Raw genomic sequence first — 15,872 nt, 5'->3', positions numbered from 1 at the left:
CTATCGTGCGTGAACTACAACAACAAAGTGAAGCAAGAGAAGTGTTTCAGACCCTAACGTACACTTTCTCTCTCTGCTTCTATGGCCTCTGTTCTTCCTTCTTCACTTAGCTTTTATTGGAAACCATCCACTCTTTTCTTTAATTTGAATTCTGCCAACAAATCGAGTTTACGTTTGCCTCCAATTGGATTTGGTTCGATCAAGAAGAAGAATCGAAAAATTAGAGTTTCTCTCAGCGGAGCTACCTCTGTCGTCTTTCGCGATCTCGATGCCGATGATTTTAGACATCCTCTTGATAAACAGGTGATTGATTTAATTGATATATAACTGATCGACTCGGTTTTTCCCTTTTTTTTTTTTTTGTTGCCATAGTTTACTAATTTTGTAGACTTAATTTTTTTTTAATTAATTTGGTTTTCATTTTCATTTTTATAGAATACGCTTATTCTGAGGGCAATTCCAGGATTAAACGAGCTTGGAAAGGCTTTACTAGGTAACAGAGATGCAAGATATCTTAATTAATTGTTAATTGCATTATAGCTATGGTAGATGCTAGGTACTGAAGTTCCTGTGTTTAACAAAACTAAAAAAAATTTATTCTTCACTAACCTTTTAGGTTGTTGTGACATATTGAGTTTTTAAGTGCTTCATTTCATACCTCAATAATATGATCTGAGGGTTTTCTTTGATCATTCTGGTGGTTTGCTATTTGTAACGGTTGAATTAATTAGTTTGCCAGTTTCTAGTTTATGGACCAAAGTTAATTATTTTCCAATTTTGATTGATCTTTCAACCGTATGGCACTTTATTTTGTTGATCAAATTAACTAATTTCGTATTCGAATTGATCTGTAAATATAGAGATGCATGGATTTCTTCTGAAGAAATATTGTTTTCTGGTTATTTAGTTTTAGTCACAATATTGTGTTAGTTTGAACCTTGGATGTAGATGTTCTAAGAGGAATATAATACACAAACAGAGACACATTAATTTATTCTTAAGAAACAGTGTCTCCTGATTATTTAGTTTTAATCACGTGTCATTTTAAGCCTTGGATGCTAGACACTGAAATATAGATGGTTGATTTGGATTGTCATAAAGCTGGGGACGCTTTTGACAGGAAAAAAAAAAAATATTCGAATTTGGGGATTACATGCTTGTGTTATACTGAATAAAACATATGCACAGCTGTACATCTAAAAAAAATCCATCGTCAGTGTATTTTATGAGTTTTACCAGTTATCAGCATTTTTATACTTTATATGGCTTTGCTTATATGTACTTTTTATATAGTAATAATAACGCAAGAGGTGTAGGCAGTCTTTTGTCCTTATGAGTCTAGCCATGAGCTGAAGGTATAAATAGCTTAAATTATAAAGAAATGAAAAAGAGAAAAAGGAATCTTATATGTGATCTTACTTGCTCATATTTCATGCATAAGTTCTAGGTAGTCCTAAAATCTTGGGTATGAGCCTTGTTGATGCAGCAGCGGGTAGGGGCGGTTCGAAAACAAAATTCAAGTAAATAAGAACAAGGATGAGAAAGAGATTGAGAAACAAGTAGAATAAGAATAATGGGGGGAGAAATCAGAAAAATTGAGGTAGAAGAAACACAATAATTTCTGAATAATAATCAATAATCAATCATCAAAAGCTGTCTTTCACAATGTCTTAACCAACCTTATATAGGGATCGAAGAAAAACCCTAATCAAACTATTACCATAAATAGAAATCCTAAAATCAAATAATAATAATAATAAAAGTCAAAATCCCTAATTCTATCTTTCTTTCCCACGTCTCCAATAATATGCATGGGCCGTATGGACTTCAAGCTCTCGGGCCAGGCCCGGTTCTTCATTATTCCCTCCCGGTTGAGAACTCTCCGGAGGAGAGTAAATGCATAAGTATATCTCCAAAAAGTATGGGTCAATACTCCATTTGGTATTTAAAACTGGAAAATCCTTCCATCGAACAAGGTAATACTCAATATCTCCAAGATGAGGGCCATCACTCTGATAATCAACAATATCCTTTGTCTAATCCATATAATGCGGCTAAAAAGATAGATGAACTAATACCGCTGTTGAGGAAAATGTAAATCCACCTGTAGGAACACATGCCAATAAAATAGGAGGCTCAAAGGTACCTCGGTCAGATAACAAATACTCCACATCAAAAAATTGAATTAGTACTCAGATCCAATGACCAGTCAAAGAAGTATGCATTAGGTCCTGATTTTTGAATGACGTGGAAAATTCCAACAATTTTTGCATGTTTTATTTGGAAGGAGTTTTTAGGATAAGGGTGAGGTAGTGCACATATTATAGCACAATCTCCAATTAATTAATTATTCCAATGATGAGAATATGCAATGAGTTCATAATTCTTTTTGCTCAAGACAATTTCTTGTCGCATATCGGCGTAAAAATCATGAACAAGCTGAACGAAGGAATTAACAAAATCAAGTGAATACATATGGAGGTGGATGACAATAATCAGTGGACTGGCATGGTAAAGAACTGTAGATAATCTCCAAAAACAACTACCAGTACTTTGATTAGTCACACATGTATAAACATAATCCATGATAGGTAAAAACAAGTTCCAACTGTCTAGGTGCATGCTAATAATAAAACTAACCATCTTTCCTAGACCTTGATTCACAACCTCAATTTTTCTATCATTCAACGGACAAGATGCAAAAGGAAACTTCAAATTTGTTCCTTAGAATGTCCAAAGTGTCTTCCAGAAATTAATATTGCACTTGACATCCTTGTTTGACACAATGGAGGTGGATGACTCATGAAATTTAATCATCTCTTCAAGACAATCTTGAGTGAACTCATTTTGTGCAAATTCATCATTTGCTCCATTCAGTTCAACATTTTCCCTAGAATGTGTATGGTTAGGTGGGACATCAAATGAATATGATTCTAGGGCGAAGGCAATGGTGTGTTGCTCCCCACTCATGTTTGACAATTTAGTTTGATGCTCCTCAAATGTTAAATCCTTAATTTCATCCAATTTAGTGCATTTGGGTGGTGGCGAATCCTACACCTCAGATGTGACAATGGGAGCTACCTTAACTATGGATTTTTCTTCTTTTGCCAACACAATAGACTCTTTTTCAGACACATCTTGACCAATAGAAGTGACCACTTCAGCAAAATCAATGGACAAAAGGGCCATGGATGGTAGAGCTTTTGAAAGACAAGACTTAATAATTGTGGCACAATTGTTCAAAACTTTTTCTCTAACTTGTAAGATTGAAGTGAAATAGTCTGATTTCCCCTCTTAACATTAGTTAGAAGAGGACGAAGTAACTCTACTGAGATATGGTCGCTTTCTTCCAGGACAAGAGTCTTAATTTTCCCCATGGATGAAAAGACACTATCGGAGTGATAATAACCTGTTTCCCTTAAAAAGTGTTCAAACATCTCAATAATTAATTCATTACAATCCAAATCAAGCATAACCAAACATGACTTGACATTTGCAAATGTGTGGAGAATTTTGACCCTTTTACCATAAGACTAGATATATCAGATAAATTTTCAAAAGATGATACAATCATCTGAAATACTTCTACCATTTGATCCTCATTGTAGGGAAAATCTGGTGGTGTAATCCTTCTTAACTCACTAAGGCATGAGGCTACTGCAACTTTAACATCACAACCTGAATGCTTTAAAAATTCTTTAGCAATTAAAGCCTTAATTATTGGAAAGAGTGCAGCTTGCATTGAAGCACATGTGTCCTGGTTTACTTTGCAAAACAAGTGATCAGTTTTGTTAAGCAACCAAAAGAGCTCACTGATTGAGGATGAAGGTTGAAAAAGCCTATTTCCAATTTTCAAAAGTTGTTGTTCCAAATTTATTTTCAATGTTGTTTTTGTTTCCCTTTCATTTTCACACCAGTTAATTCTATTTTTTGTGATGGGAAGCTTGGTTTGGACTCAACAATTTTAACCTTGCTTTGCTTAAAACAAAGCCATTGGGGACATAAAGGGATGTTCTCCTTTGACATCGTTAAGAAGATAGTTTAAGGAAGGTTGTTGCTGGTCATGGTACATAGAACGGTTGAGGACAATGCCGATATGGAAGTCAAATTGAATTAAGTAAACTAAATTATTAACTGACACAATGCACAACTAAGAAAATCAGAATGCAATTAAATCAATTATGCTAGAAGTCATGCACTATTGTGAGTATTTAAAATAGTGAATAAAAATATATATATATATTTTTGGATAATAGTGGGAACAAAATAAAATAAAAATTGAAGTAAATAATCTATTGGAAGAATAAAATCAAATGGGTTCAATTAGGACCTTTTTGCAATTTCTAAATTAATGAATTGGATAAAAGTACTAATAACAATTTTAATTGAAGTATGTGTACCTTTTCCTAAGTCCTCTGTAGCTCCCAATTGAATGCTCCCAAGTGTTGAAGATTACCCAAAAGTGGCTGAAGAACCGTAATAGAAATTCTGTTTCTGTTTCCTTTCTGTTTTTTTTTTTTGAACTGGCCAACTGTAGAACTGGTTCAAACCCGGACTGGTTTCAGAACTTAACTTGAATAGTTTTGAATCTGTAACCAAACAGGGCTGAGCTGAAATATATATCTGGGCTCTGACCTAGTATTGAACTTGGGCTGAGTTTTTTCCTTTTTTTTTTTTAATACTGGATCACTATTGGGCTGGCCTGTTCTGAAGCTGGGCTGATTTTGATCTGGCGAGGTGCATACAGTAGTTATTTGAAGCTGGGCCACCTTGAGTTGGGCCAGATGGATCTGGATCACTGCTTCCTGGGCTGATTAGATCTGGACTTTAATTTAAATTTGAATTTGGTCAAATCTGATATAAAAGGAAAACATAATATATCATTTCCAAGCCAATTCTGATTTCCCAAGTCTGATATTTCAAAAGCAATAATCCAAAGCTGACTTTCCAAAATCGTGAAGATGACGCTGAATTAAATTCGACTTCCCAAAATCAAATACTGAATTCTCGGCTGAAGTTGTGACTGGTAGCTATGATAATAAAAGAAACTCTGGTGAGACTGTTTGGCGACGGGCTGGCTGATGGCAAGAGAGGTAACGATAGTGACGAGAAAACTCCGGAAAGATTAACTGTGATGGTTTTCACTAGAGTGGGTGAAGAACACGATGAACAGCGGCTGGGTTTAGGGTAGACGGATGGATGGATTGTGGTGGGGTTTTGGTGGCAGCAGATAGAGGTATTTTGGGTGGATGACAGAAGACGATGAACAGACCGTGGATGTAATGTGTGTGTGAACAGTAGGGTTAACAATGATTATTGCTGATTTTTATTTATTTTTTATTTTTTTTGATGATGATGGCTGAGCTTTGAATCTTTTGCTCTGATACCAATTGATGCAGCAGTGGGTAGGGGCGATTCGAAAACAGAATTCAAGTAAATAAGAAAAAGGATAAGAAAGAGATTGAGAGAGAATTAGAATAAGAATAAGGGATAATTCCAAAAAAATGGTGTCTTGGAGGTCAAAGGACAAAAAGATGGAATCAAGCTTAAGTTTTCCAAATTAATGGAATTTTGTCAAATACTGACATGGACATGAAAATTTACTGTAAATTATTTCTTGATTCCCAAATTGCCCATCATATGTTATTGCGAAATGACCCAACTACCCATTAAATTTTTTTTTTTTTTTGTCTTTTTCGGACGGTTCAAACAAGGGGTAGAAAAAAAATGTTTCATCTCCACTGATCTGCAACTCCATTGGATTTGTGAAGTCCAGAAAAGTTAAGAGAGACGTTTGATGTAAGTCCATTAATTGCTTTTTCCGATGAGTTGGCCGTATTTGTTCTCTCCATGTGCTCTTTTATTTTCTCTCTCTAGAACGCAGAAAACAAACTTATATCTGATCTTTCTGGGTTTTGTTTGAGGTGTAGTACGTGTTGTGCTTATGGAGAGAAAACAAGGTTCTTTTCGGCACTGAAAGGAGGAGTTCATGAGAGGTTTATTGCCGGGGAGATCCAGGGGGTAACGAGTGGGGCGCAACTGGAGGTATTGATTTTGAGATTGGGGAGGTTGAAGCCGGTGGCGGCTTTGTCACCGTTGATGGAAGTTAATCAGTCCAACCCAATCATAATAAATTACAGATTAATTAATCAAATATACTTATATAATGTATAGTCTGCTTGTGTCTTAAAAAGAAACACTACCAAACTAGCAGTTATAGTCTGTATGATAGAGTGTGTTTCAGAGAGAGAAAGCTAGAGTGAGAGAGAGTGTGTGTGTTTTTTTTGGGTAAATCAAAAATTTAATAACCAAAACGAAACTGTACAAAGAGGCTGGCCGAAAGCAAGCCATAGTCACAAACGGCAAGTCAATTGTAGAGCCTAAAGCCACAACCACTAAAACTTCATAGAATCAGATCCAGCAACAGAACACACAGAACTAGCCTTCATTGATGCTTCCTTGCCACCGACCTCCCTCATGCTCGAAACCGTTTGGGTCATGATGCGTGGTTATGGGTGTTTGTCGCTTTTAGATTTCGGTCTCAATTGAAGCTGTTGGGTTGCTGGTGGAGGTTGAAGCCGGTGGCGACTTTGTCGCCGTTGATGGAAGGACCCGATCAATTGAATAGGATAGTAAGGTCATTTTGCAACAAGGGCAGTTTGGGAATCAAAATATAATCTACAGTAAATTTTCATGTCCAAGTCAGCATTTGATAAAACTCCATTAATTTAGAAAATTTAAATTTGACTCCATCTTTTTGTCCTCTGACCTTCAAAACACCATTTTTTTAGAATTATCCCGAAGAATAATGGGGGGAAGAAATCAGAATGACAGAGAAGAGAAGAATAGGGAGAAATCAGAATCGAGGGAGAAGAAACAAAATAATTTCTGAATAACAATCAATAATCAATCATCAAAAGCTGTCTTTCACAATGTCTTAACCAACCTTATATAGGGATCGAAGAAAAACCCTAATCAAACTATTACCATAAATATAAATCTTAAAATCAAATAATAATAGGGTTAAATGCTCTGAAACCCCTGAGGTTTCAGTTTATTTCTCTCATATTAAACCTCAGCCAATTTTGCTCTCACACCCCCTTTTTAAAGTATGAAAAATGTGAGTTTGCTATTATACCCTTAGCTTTATTTAAGCATAAAAAATATATTGCTAACAAAATGTGAAATGACAATATTACCACCTCTACCGTCCTCCTATTCCTTCAATTTTCCCAGTACTCTCTCTCTAGAATTTCACTCATTCTCTCTCTAAAATGGCTCCCAAGGCTGAGAAGAAGATAGCGGCGGAGTTGGCGTTGAGCAGCGATGCTAAGCTAGATTTTGTCAACAACGATGAGTAAGGTGGGGCTCGGTTGTTGACGGCGAGGAGTTTAGAACCTACCGGTGACAAATGATAGAGATAAATCTTGAACAAAACAGTGGATGTGCGACCTTTACCGATCTACTATCTTTGGCGCACTCCTTCGTAGCCCAGCGGACTGCCCATGTTAATGGATTGTTTCAGCTTTCTGGAAATGACATTGGGAATTGCTTCAGTATAGTCGTCATTTTCCATGAAATGTTTTCTTCAATTTCACTTCAATGAGAATCAATCAACAAAGAATGCTGTGCGAATGGCAGAACGAGTTCGAAGGAATCACCTTGGTTAAGTGGCTATCTAAAAAGCAGAATCTTTTAAAAACGAAGAGCTAAGAATTTTATATTACACATCGGTTCTTGATTTAGCAATTTTCTCTCTGTCTCAGGTCCATTAGTCAAGTGATTATCCAATCATCTAAGAGCAGGTGAGGCTGTTGCTCCGAGAAAGTAAGGAAGCGGGTTCATAGGATTCTATGGCATTCCTTGACTATCGATTAGTGGACATGATTTGTTCTGTCGTTCCGGCGTATTATAAAAGGTAAGTGTCTGTTCTTCGGCAGAGAAGGGTGCGTAGGGACTAGAAAACACCAAGCCAAGGTGCCGAGGTAGACCTATGTTAATATCAAGGAGGGGAGCAAAATATCCCCATGGTCGTGATCTCCTCTTCCATCCATTTCCTCTCTCCATTCCTTCTCTTTGAGCAAACCATCAAAAGATTAGAGAGAGAGAGTATGAAAAAAATGAAATCTTTTAATTCATTTGTTTACTGTCAATTCATATTCCAATCAATTTTTGGAAAAAAAAAAAAATTTATATTCCAATGGATTGGTCTGCCCTGTGACAGTGGTGGTGAAGACGGTGGCTGCGTTGAAGAACCAAAATCACTAATTTTCTGTCCAATTTAGTAATCGAAGGGGGTGAAACAAAAACGAACCCTGAAATTATACTCACAAACAGCCCAAATCAAGAAAATTTTCTCAAACCCTTGTTATGAACAGAACAAAAAAAAAATTTGATAAATTTTTTGGGGCAGAAAGATGACGACGTGGCCTTTGCGAATCTCAATGGCGGAGGGAGATGGAGCGATGGAATCAACCGTGGTCCAGATGTTAGAGAAGAAAAGGTGGCTGGCCGGTGGGGGTGTTGCCGTGGTGGGGACGCAAGGAGATGAATGTGATGACGTCGAGGGAGTGATTCGAAGGTAAAGTTATGGGCTGGTGTTTGATTTGCAGAACCCACTTCTTAGATCAATTGTAGCCATTGAATTACAATGTGTGTGTATATGTACATATATACATATATGTATATATAAAGGGAGTTGGGAGTCTGAGAAGATAGCAAATGGAGACGAGGATGAAAGGAGATAAATGGAGAATGGCGGTGGTATTTTTGGTAAAAAAAAATGGTCAGCAACCAAGCAGACACGTGAGTGAATTGAAATAATATGTGAGGGTATAAATGTCTAACAAATTAAGGGTAAAAATGTACATGAAACAATGAAGGGTAATTTAGGTATTATATTTTATCAATTTGAAAAAAGGGGGGTCACAGCAAGATAAACCAAACTTGAAGGGAGTGTGATAGCAAAAATGGCTGAGGTTTAATATTAGAGCAATAAGTCCAAACCTGAGGGGGTGTGAGAGCATTTAACCCATAATAATAATAATAAAAGTCAAAATCCCTAATTCTATCTTTCCTTCCTACGTCTCTAATAATAGGCATGGGCCGTATGGACTTCAAGCTCATCACTTATTCTTGTGTTGATCAAGACTCAGAATTGTTGTTGTTATTTTTTTTCCCTCTCTCTATCTTGGCTTCATTTTGAGGTGAGTTTTGAGCTGCGAGCCTCAGAGGTCACTCAAATTGGAATGTTCTTCAGGCCCGAAGACTCTGAGCAGTTCGCATTGTGTAATTTTGTCTCTGCGCACACTTGTAAATATGAATTCATAAGGTTTAAGTCAAGATGCTGGCAAGTGGTATGCTAGCTTGTGTTCCTCTTATTTCAGTGGAAATATTTAATTGTGGCTGTGAATTTTGTTATACTTCGATTTTGGATTGGTTTTTCAATTAAATAGTTTATTTGAACTTCTCATTGCAGGAACACTTGGAGAGCAAGTCATGCTTCTCGAGAATATAGGGACATCAGTTCTTGTTTCTAAAAATCAGGTAATGTGGCACTCAGTAAAAAGCATTGTTGAGAAAGAAAGATATCATATCTGATGAGGTTTCAATGACCTTTTCCGGACCTCCTTCAATTGTGGAAATATCTGCATTGACAACTGGAGACTCTTTCTTTTTTAATACGATAGAGGGATCCTTTGTATATGTTAGGAGCTATCTGCTAGGAAAGAAGAATTACAATGTGGATATAGATATGTGTATAAAAGACCAATTACCGATAGACTTGGAAACTTATTGGTAAAATATTTTTGCTAAAAGACTCAATCAAGGTTTAATATTTCAAATAAAACGGGCTTATCTGATTTGATCAATCGTGGCACATGGTCTAGATGCTCTTGGAGAAGGCTACTCCACTTACTGTAGTATTGGGAAGATTTTAAGGTCTCTGAGCTATCAAAAGTTCCCAAAAGGAACTACCAAAAGTGCGTGATGGCGTTGATCCTTTCATTCCTGATTTCCCGCTCACTAATTGGTTTTTTTTTTTGTTTTCCTCCATACTCACACACACATGCCTCCACTAAGGCTTGAACCCCTGACCTCCCTTTGGGAAGTAAGGGGCTGATACCGCTAGGTTACTGACCCATTGGTCCGCTTGCTCGCTCACTAATTGGTGGTGATCTATCAAAGTTTAATGTTGTGAATTTCTGTTTTATTGTAAAAGTTTCATATTTATGTGAACTCGTGGGAATTGATTTAAAATATTTTTGATTGTTTTACTCAAATGTCTTACTCAAATGTTATAACATTCACTAATTAATCCAGTTAAAAGATCAAATGTTATGGGATAGAGTATAGTTCCTACCTTTTAAAAAAAAGTATAGTTCCTATATTTGCTTGTGCAAGTATATTGATTTTTTCTACTTGTTTGAGTGTTTCAGCTTTCTGAACTTCATCAATTGATGATTGAAGCTGCTGAAATACTGAACGTTGAGGCTCCTGACCTGTATTTGCGTCAAAGTCCGGTGCCAAATGCATATACTCTAGCTATCAGTGGTAAAAAGCCATTTGTTGTTGTTCACACAAGTCTTGTGGAGCTTCTGACACGAAAGGAGTTGCAGGTTCTCAATTTGTTTCTCTGTTAGAAGAATGTCTCTGAATTTTTACCACCTTATGTTTTCTAGCTTTCCTTTTTGGTTAATAAAAGCAGAATTTTTATTATTATGTGTTGAGCATTCAGGTTGTCTTTCTCGAGATGTAATCATTTTAGTTGTCTTTCTTTCTTTTTTCCTGTAAATTTTTGTTTTATAATATCTCTGATACTATATAATGCCATTAACATTCTGTTGTTCAATTGATGAATAGGCTGTTTTGGCACATGAGTTGGGTCACCTGAAATGTGACCATGGTGTATGGCTGACGTTTGCAAATATTCTTACTCTCGGTGCCTATACTGTACCTGGTAGGTTTGTCATGTTATAATCAACATATGCATATTGGAATACTCAACTCAGAATGGAGGCCTGTTTCCTGAAATTTGTATGTTTGTTGTGCTGTACGGCGCTTAGTTATAATGGTTCTGGCACGTAATCTGCAATGTAATTATATAGTAAGAGAAGAGACCTCTTACATTGCAAGTTGTATGTGTGTGTTTGAACACGCTTGTCAACAAGGTGTTGTTTTGACTGACTTAAGATTAAAAATGCTGCTTCACTGCGATGGTAAAAGCAATGGGACTCTGGTTCTGTTTCACTTGATTTTGCTTTAACTGAACGATCTCAAGTAGATGCAGACCTGTCACTGGTTATGCTAAACTCCACTTATAGGAAATTGTAACCGAGTATAGTGCGAATATTGTGTGTGTACTTTAAAACTATGCATCATAGAGTTTTCATAGCATTGTTATTCACAGGGCTTGGCGGGTTGATAGCTCAGAGATTGGAAGAACAGCTGTTTCGCTGGATCCGAGCGGCAGAGCTAACTTGCGATCGTGCAGCCCTTCTTGTTGCTCAAGACCCTAAGGTTTCCAGAATTGAAATTCATAAATTGCAAATATTGTGATCGACTTCTTTGTTGTGTACAATTTCATTTGATACTTATTTTAATACGATGCTCCTACAAGAGGTGGTCGTCTCTGTTCTAATGAAATTAGCGGGGGGCTGCCCGTCTATGGCGGATCAACTAAATGTGGATGCATTCTTGGAGCAAGCTCGCTCTTATGACAAAGCTTCTTCAAGCCCAATGGGGTGGTATATAAGGTAAGTACCAGCATATCAAAGCACGAGTAATTAGGATACCAACTTCTAGATGCAGATTTCTAATGAACGCATTCTGTACAGAAATGCTCAAACGAGGCAACTTTCACATCCTATTCCTGTCCTACGAGCTCGTGAGATTGATGAATGGTCAAGAAGTCAAGAGTATAGAATTCTTTTGAATCGTGCAATACAGATTAATTCTGTGCAAAAAGTTTAGCATTGCACGATAGATGGAGTTTGAAATCTAGCACAGCTCGAATACTTCCTCAGTTGTATGGTTAGTTTCCGAATTCTTGTTCTCTCTTAGAATCCAAAACCTTTTACCTGCAGAAACGGTTACTTACCTTAGGATACCTGAACCAACTTTTGTATAGGCCATAGATTATTTTATACTTGTACAAACAGCAAGTGAATGGGCGTGACTTGCCTATTTGATAAATTGAAATTTGGAAGGTGAATATTGACAGAGTGATGACTGCACCTATCCATTTGTTTATACTACAATTTCTTTTTGTTAATATAAGATGGTATGATTGGTTGTTTGTGACTCAATATTAGATATGGGAGATTTTTTGGCTGGCATTATCAAATGACATGTCAGACCTCATGTACACTGTTACTCTTTTGGTTAAAGTTTTTAGGTGCTTATTCAGGTTCCTCAATGCTGATCTGTTTTGATGTGTTTCCTCAACGCTGATCAGATATATACTTGCGAGGCGAAGGAGAGTGCAATGGATGAAGTGTGGATTCAACTTATAGTTAACTGCTGTAAAATCGTTGTTTCTGCGAGGATTGGACTCATTTTGGTGTGCTGTAAAATATTGGTTTATCCAACTATTGTAAATTTACAATAAGGAAACAATAGTGGGGTAGGTTTTTGGTCTGATGTGCGAAAAAGAAGTTTGGATTCTGGAAGGCATTACAAATAGCATATACACTAGTGAAATCAGATGATCGTTGTTGTATGATACAGTTTCACCATGTTGACTTGTACTCGATATAAAAAAATTATACCTACTCAAGTTACGTTATGGCTTCAAAATCTCAAGTATCTCATTGTTGTGAAATTCTGAACAAATGTTTATTTATCATATTATAACTGAGAAAATTAATAGGAAGATGGATTTGATTCTGCATACTGCAGAGTAAAATTCTAAAGTAGGGTTGATCCTGCTTGAATCCCTTCTATAAGTCTCTACAAACGTAGCAGCCTGCTGTTACTTTGTGAATGATACTGCAACCGTTAACCCAGACAAAATTACATTTGGTTTATCGGAAGGTGTACATACTCCTACGTTAGGTTCTATTTCTTTTTTTTTAAATCAGAAATGATGACATTGTACATCCTCGCCACCGGTAAAGACCTAACTATAGTCCATAAATATGTACTTCTTATAAAAACCTTTTCCAAAAATCATCACCAAAGTCTTAACCTAGGAACTCACCATCAAATGAATTAAATTATTAAACATACGGTGACGATGACTCCGTCGCCATGTCTATAGGGTTTTCAAAGATTTCATCTGGCTTTGGTCCCGCATTGACAGGCTGTCCGAATTCCACATTGGAACACAGGGTCGGAGAGAGGATTTCCCAAGTCGAAATTGTACCGGTTAGCATGCCAAATTCCAAGGGCGCAAATCCTCTTATGTGATTATTCCTGCAGTCTCCTGTTGTATGCTGACTTGAGGTCTTAGTTTGACCACATATTTCTTCATAAAATAGCTCATCAGTCCGCTTTTGACAATTATATCATCATTTTTTTTTTTTTTTTTTTTCTAGTTGGTACTCATACACACTTATTTCTTTTGAAACTTGAACCCCTAACCTCCTTTTGAGAAGTAAGAGGTTGATATAGTTAGGCCACTGGCTCGTTGGTAATTACACCATCATTTATAATAGGGTTGATCACGGATCGGATTGGTTCGATTTTGGGTAAAATTCAAACCAATCCGGTTTTCACTGATTGACTAAATCTGAAACCGAACCAATTCGTGGAGATTATCAATCCAAACCAAATCGAACCGTGAAATAACGGATTGGATCGGTTTGGTTCCCCCGGATTGAGCTTTTTCAAATAACCCAATATAATTATATGTTAGTTATGCCCAACCCAATATATGATTATATTTTACTATTTTAGTTATGACTCAGCCAAACAATAAATCTGTCAAAATAGTGTGTTGTAATACATTTAATCTAAAAAAAACAGTAAAAAAGTGAGTGATGGAGATTTGCAAGAATTTTTCAGATGTTATGGTAATAAATTAATAATATAGCTTCTTCTAGAGATGAGGGATGAAGAGAGAGTTCATAGACATGCAGAGAGTCAGAGGCTGGGAGTAGAAAATTTAGGGTTAGACACGCTTATGTAGGACTAAAATTTAAAAGCAAATAATGAATAATAAATAAATAAATAGAAATAATATATTACAGTATACATATAATTATATATATATATATATATATATATATAATATAATTCACGGATTGGATTGAATCGGTTAACGGATTGGTTCGGTTAGATTCAATCCGTTAACCGAATTGCTCATTACAAATTGCTAATTTTTAAAACCATCACCGAACTATTAGATCAAAAAACCGAACCGAACCACACAGATCGGATTGATTCAGATCTGTTTAATGGATTAGCGGATTATTTGAACACCCTTAATTTATAAGTAATATTCCACTATCATTTACAAGTAACATCACATGAGTTTAAAAAAAAATCACCATTTATAAGTAACATCACAAGAGTTTCAAAAAAAATATCACATAAGTCTAAAAAGTAATATCACCGTTGGTAAGAGAGTAACATCACCACTTAAAAATTAAAGGCTGTTGACAGCTAAATATCTCAAAATCCCTTTCAAAATTCTCTTTAAATTAACATGTGACTATTTTTTTGGATATTCTATTTTTTATGATAAAATTTAACTTAAAAAATATTTAAATAATATGTTGAATTGAGTTAGATTTATGTGTGATTATTAGTTTTTCAATACTATGTGAATACCTTATTTTGATAGTGAAATTGGTGAGTGTGGCAATTAATATTAAATTTTGCTAATGTTTTTTCAAAGATATGTTAAATAATTTATACTTAAGTGTATGTTTGTTTAATATTTGGAAGAAAAAAAAAAAGATGCGGCTTTTTTCATTATTTTTGGAAACAATAAGTGCTTTGTTTGTTGTCTAAATTTAATTCAAGTAATTTTAATTTTGGTTTAAATTTTTTAAAATATTTTAATTTTAAATTATAATATAAATGATATGTTGAATTGAGTTACGTTTGTATGTGACATTACTTAGTTGTATTATATGCATATCTTATTTTGAGGGTAAAGATAGTCTATTTTGTTAATTTAGCTGTCAACAAATTTTACTTTTTAAGTAAGGATGTTACCTTCTTATAAATTGTGATATTACGTTTTAGACTCTTATCATATTATTTATAAATAATGGTGAAATGTTACTATTTATAGACGATGTTATAACCCACAATCTTATAAATATGGACCAGTTAACACTCAGGAGACAGCGTGGGAATCACAAGGATTTGCGCCCAAATTCCAAAACCACGACATCAACAAGCTGCCGTTTTCAGCGCGGATCACAGTTTCAGCACGTGTCAAAAAGTGGAACCCATCAGTTTCACGTAAACCTCTAAACAACTCTCTCTCTCTCTCTCTCTCCTGCAATAACAAACCGTTTGAAGCAGAACGAAACTGAGAGGTCAATCATCAATGCCCGGAATAAGAGGACCGTCCGATTATTCACAAGAACCTACTCGTCACCCAGTCTTCGAATTAATGCAAAGGCTAGTTTATCTCTCTTCTATACATATGAATTATGAACACATGTATACACAGCGACGGACAGTATCATATCATATGAACTCTTGATTGGATATTATTCCAATATTCAATACTATGCCAGTCGTCTATTTCTCTCTCAGTGGATTTTCCTTTTTTTTTTATCCGTCTCTCGGAATGCTTACATGCATTCAGAATCGTGTGGCATCGATTTTTCCTTTTTTGGTACCTTCTTTTACATTTGTATACAATTTGCCAGGAATTTTGTAGTTATCATTTTATTTTTTTCTTAATTTTC

At 35.7% G+C, this 15,872-nt stretch overlaps 1 protein-coding gene across 4 annotated transcripts; it reads left to right on the top strand.

Moving 5' to 3' along the window:
• Positions 1–12,798, top strand: LOC132283802 (plastoglobule-localized metallopeptidase 48, chloroplastic). Of its 4 annotated transcripts, none has more exons than XR_009472136.1 (9): positions 1–303; positions 436–493; positions 9,479–9,546; positions 10,440–10,619; positions 10,864–10,960; positions 11,411–11,520; positions 11,623–11,756; positions 11,838–12,033; positions 12,458–12,798. XR_009472136.1 is itself a non-coding variant. In XM_059785830.1 (8 exons), exons 1-8 carry the CDS (start codon positions 82–84, stop codon positions 11,971–11,973), a joined length of 1,005 nt encoding a protein of 334 aa, XP_059641813.1. In that variant the 5' UTR covers positions 1–81; the 3' UTR covers positions 11,974–12,308. The 4 variants fall into 4 exon arrangements, 1 of the variants encoding a protein (XP_059641813.1); XR_009472137.1 differs by having other exon boundaries at positions 12,410–12,798; XR_009472138.1 differs by having other exon boundaries at positions 12,391–12,798.
• The last annotated feature ends 3,074 nt before the right edge of the window (positions 12,799–15,872 follow it).

Source organism: Cornus florida, unplaced genomic scaffold (assembly GCF_030987335.1).
Source record: "Cornus florida cultivar Cherokee Brave unplaced genomic scaffold, ASM3098733v1 CherokeeBrave_3.0.0_Hap2_Chr11, whole genome shotgun sequence".
NCBI classification, from domain to species: Eukaryota; Viridiplantae; Streptophyta; class Magnoliopsida; order Cornales; family Cornaceae; genus Cornus; species Cornus florida.
This window is presented reverse-complemented; position numbering and strand designations above follow the sequence as displayed.

What these genes read in the sequence shown, in the direction of transcription:
- LOC132283802 (XM_059785830.1), top strand. Translation starts at nt 82, where the DNA reads ATGGCCTCTGTTCTTCCTTCTTCACTTAGCTTTTATTGGAAACCATCC. An exon ending in GACATCCTCTTGATAAACAG is followed by an intron (nt 304 to 435) that starts GTGATTGATTTA and finishes TCATTTTTATAG; the next exon opens with AATACGCTTATTCTGAGGGC. An exon ending in TTGTTGCTCAAGACCCTAAG is followed by an intron (nt 11,521 to 11,622) that starts GTTTCCAGAATT and finishes CTCCTACAAGAG; the next exon opens with GTGGTCGTCTCTGTTCTAAT.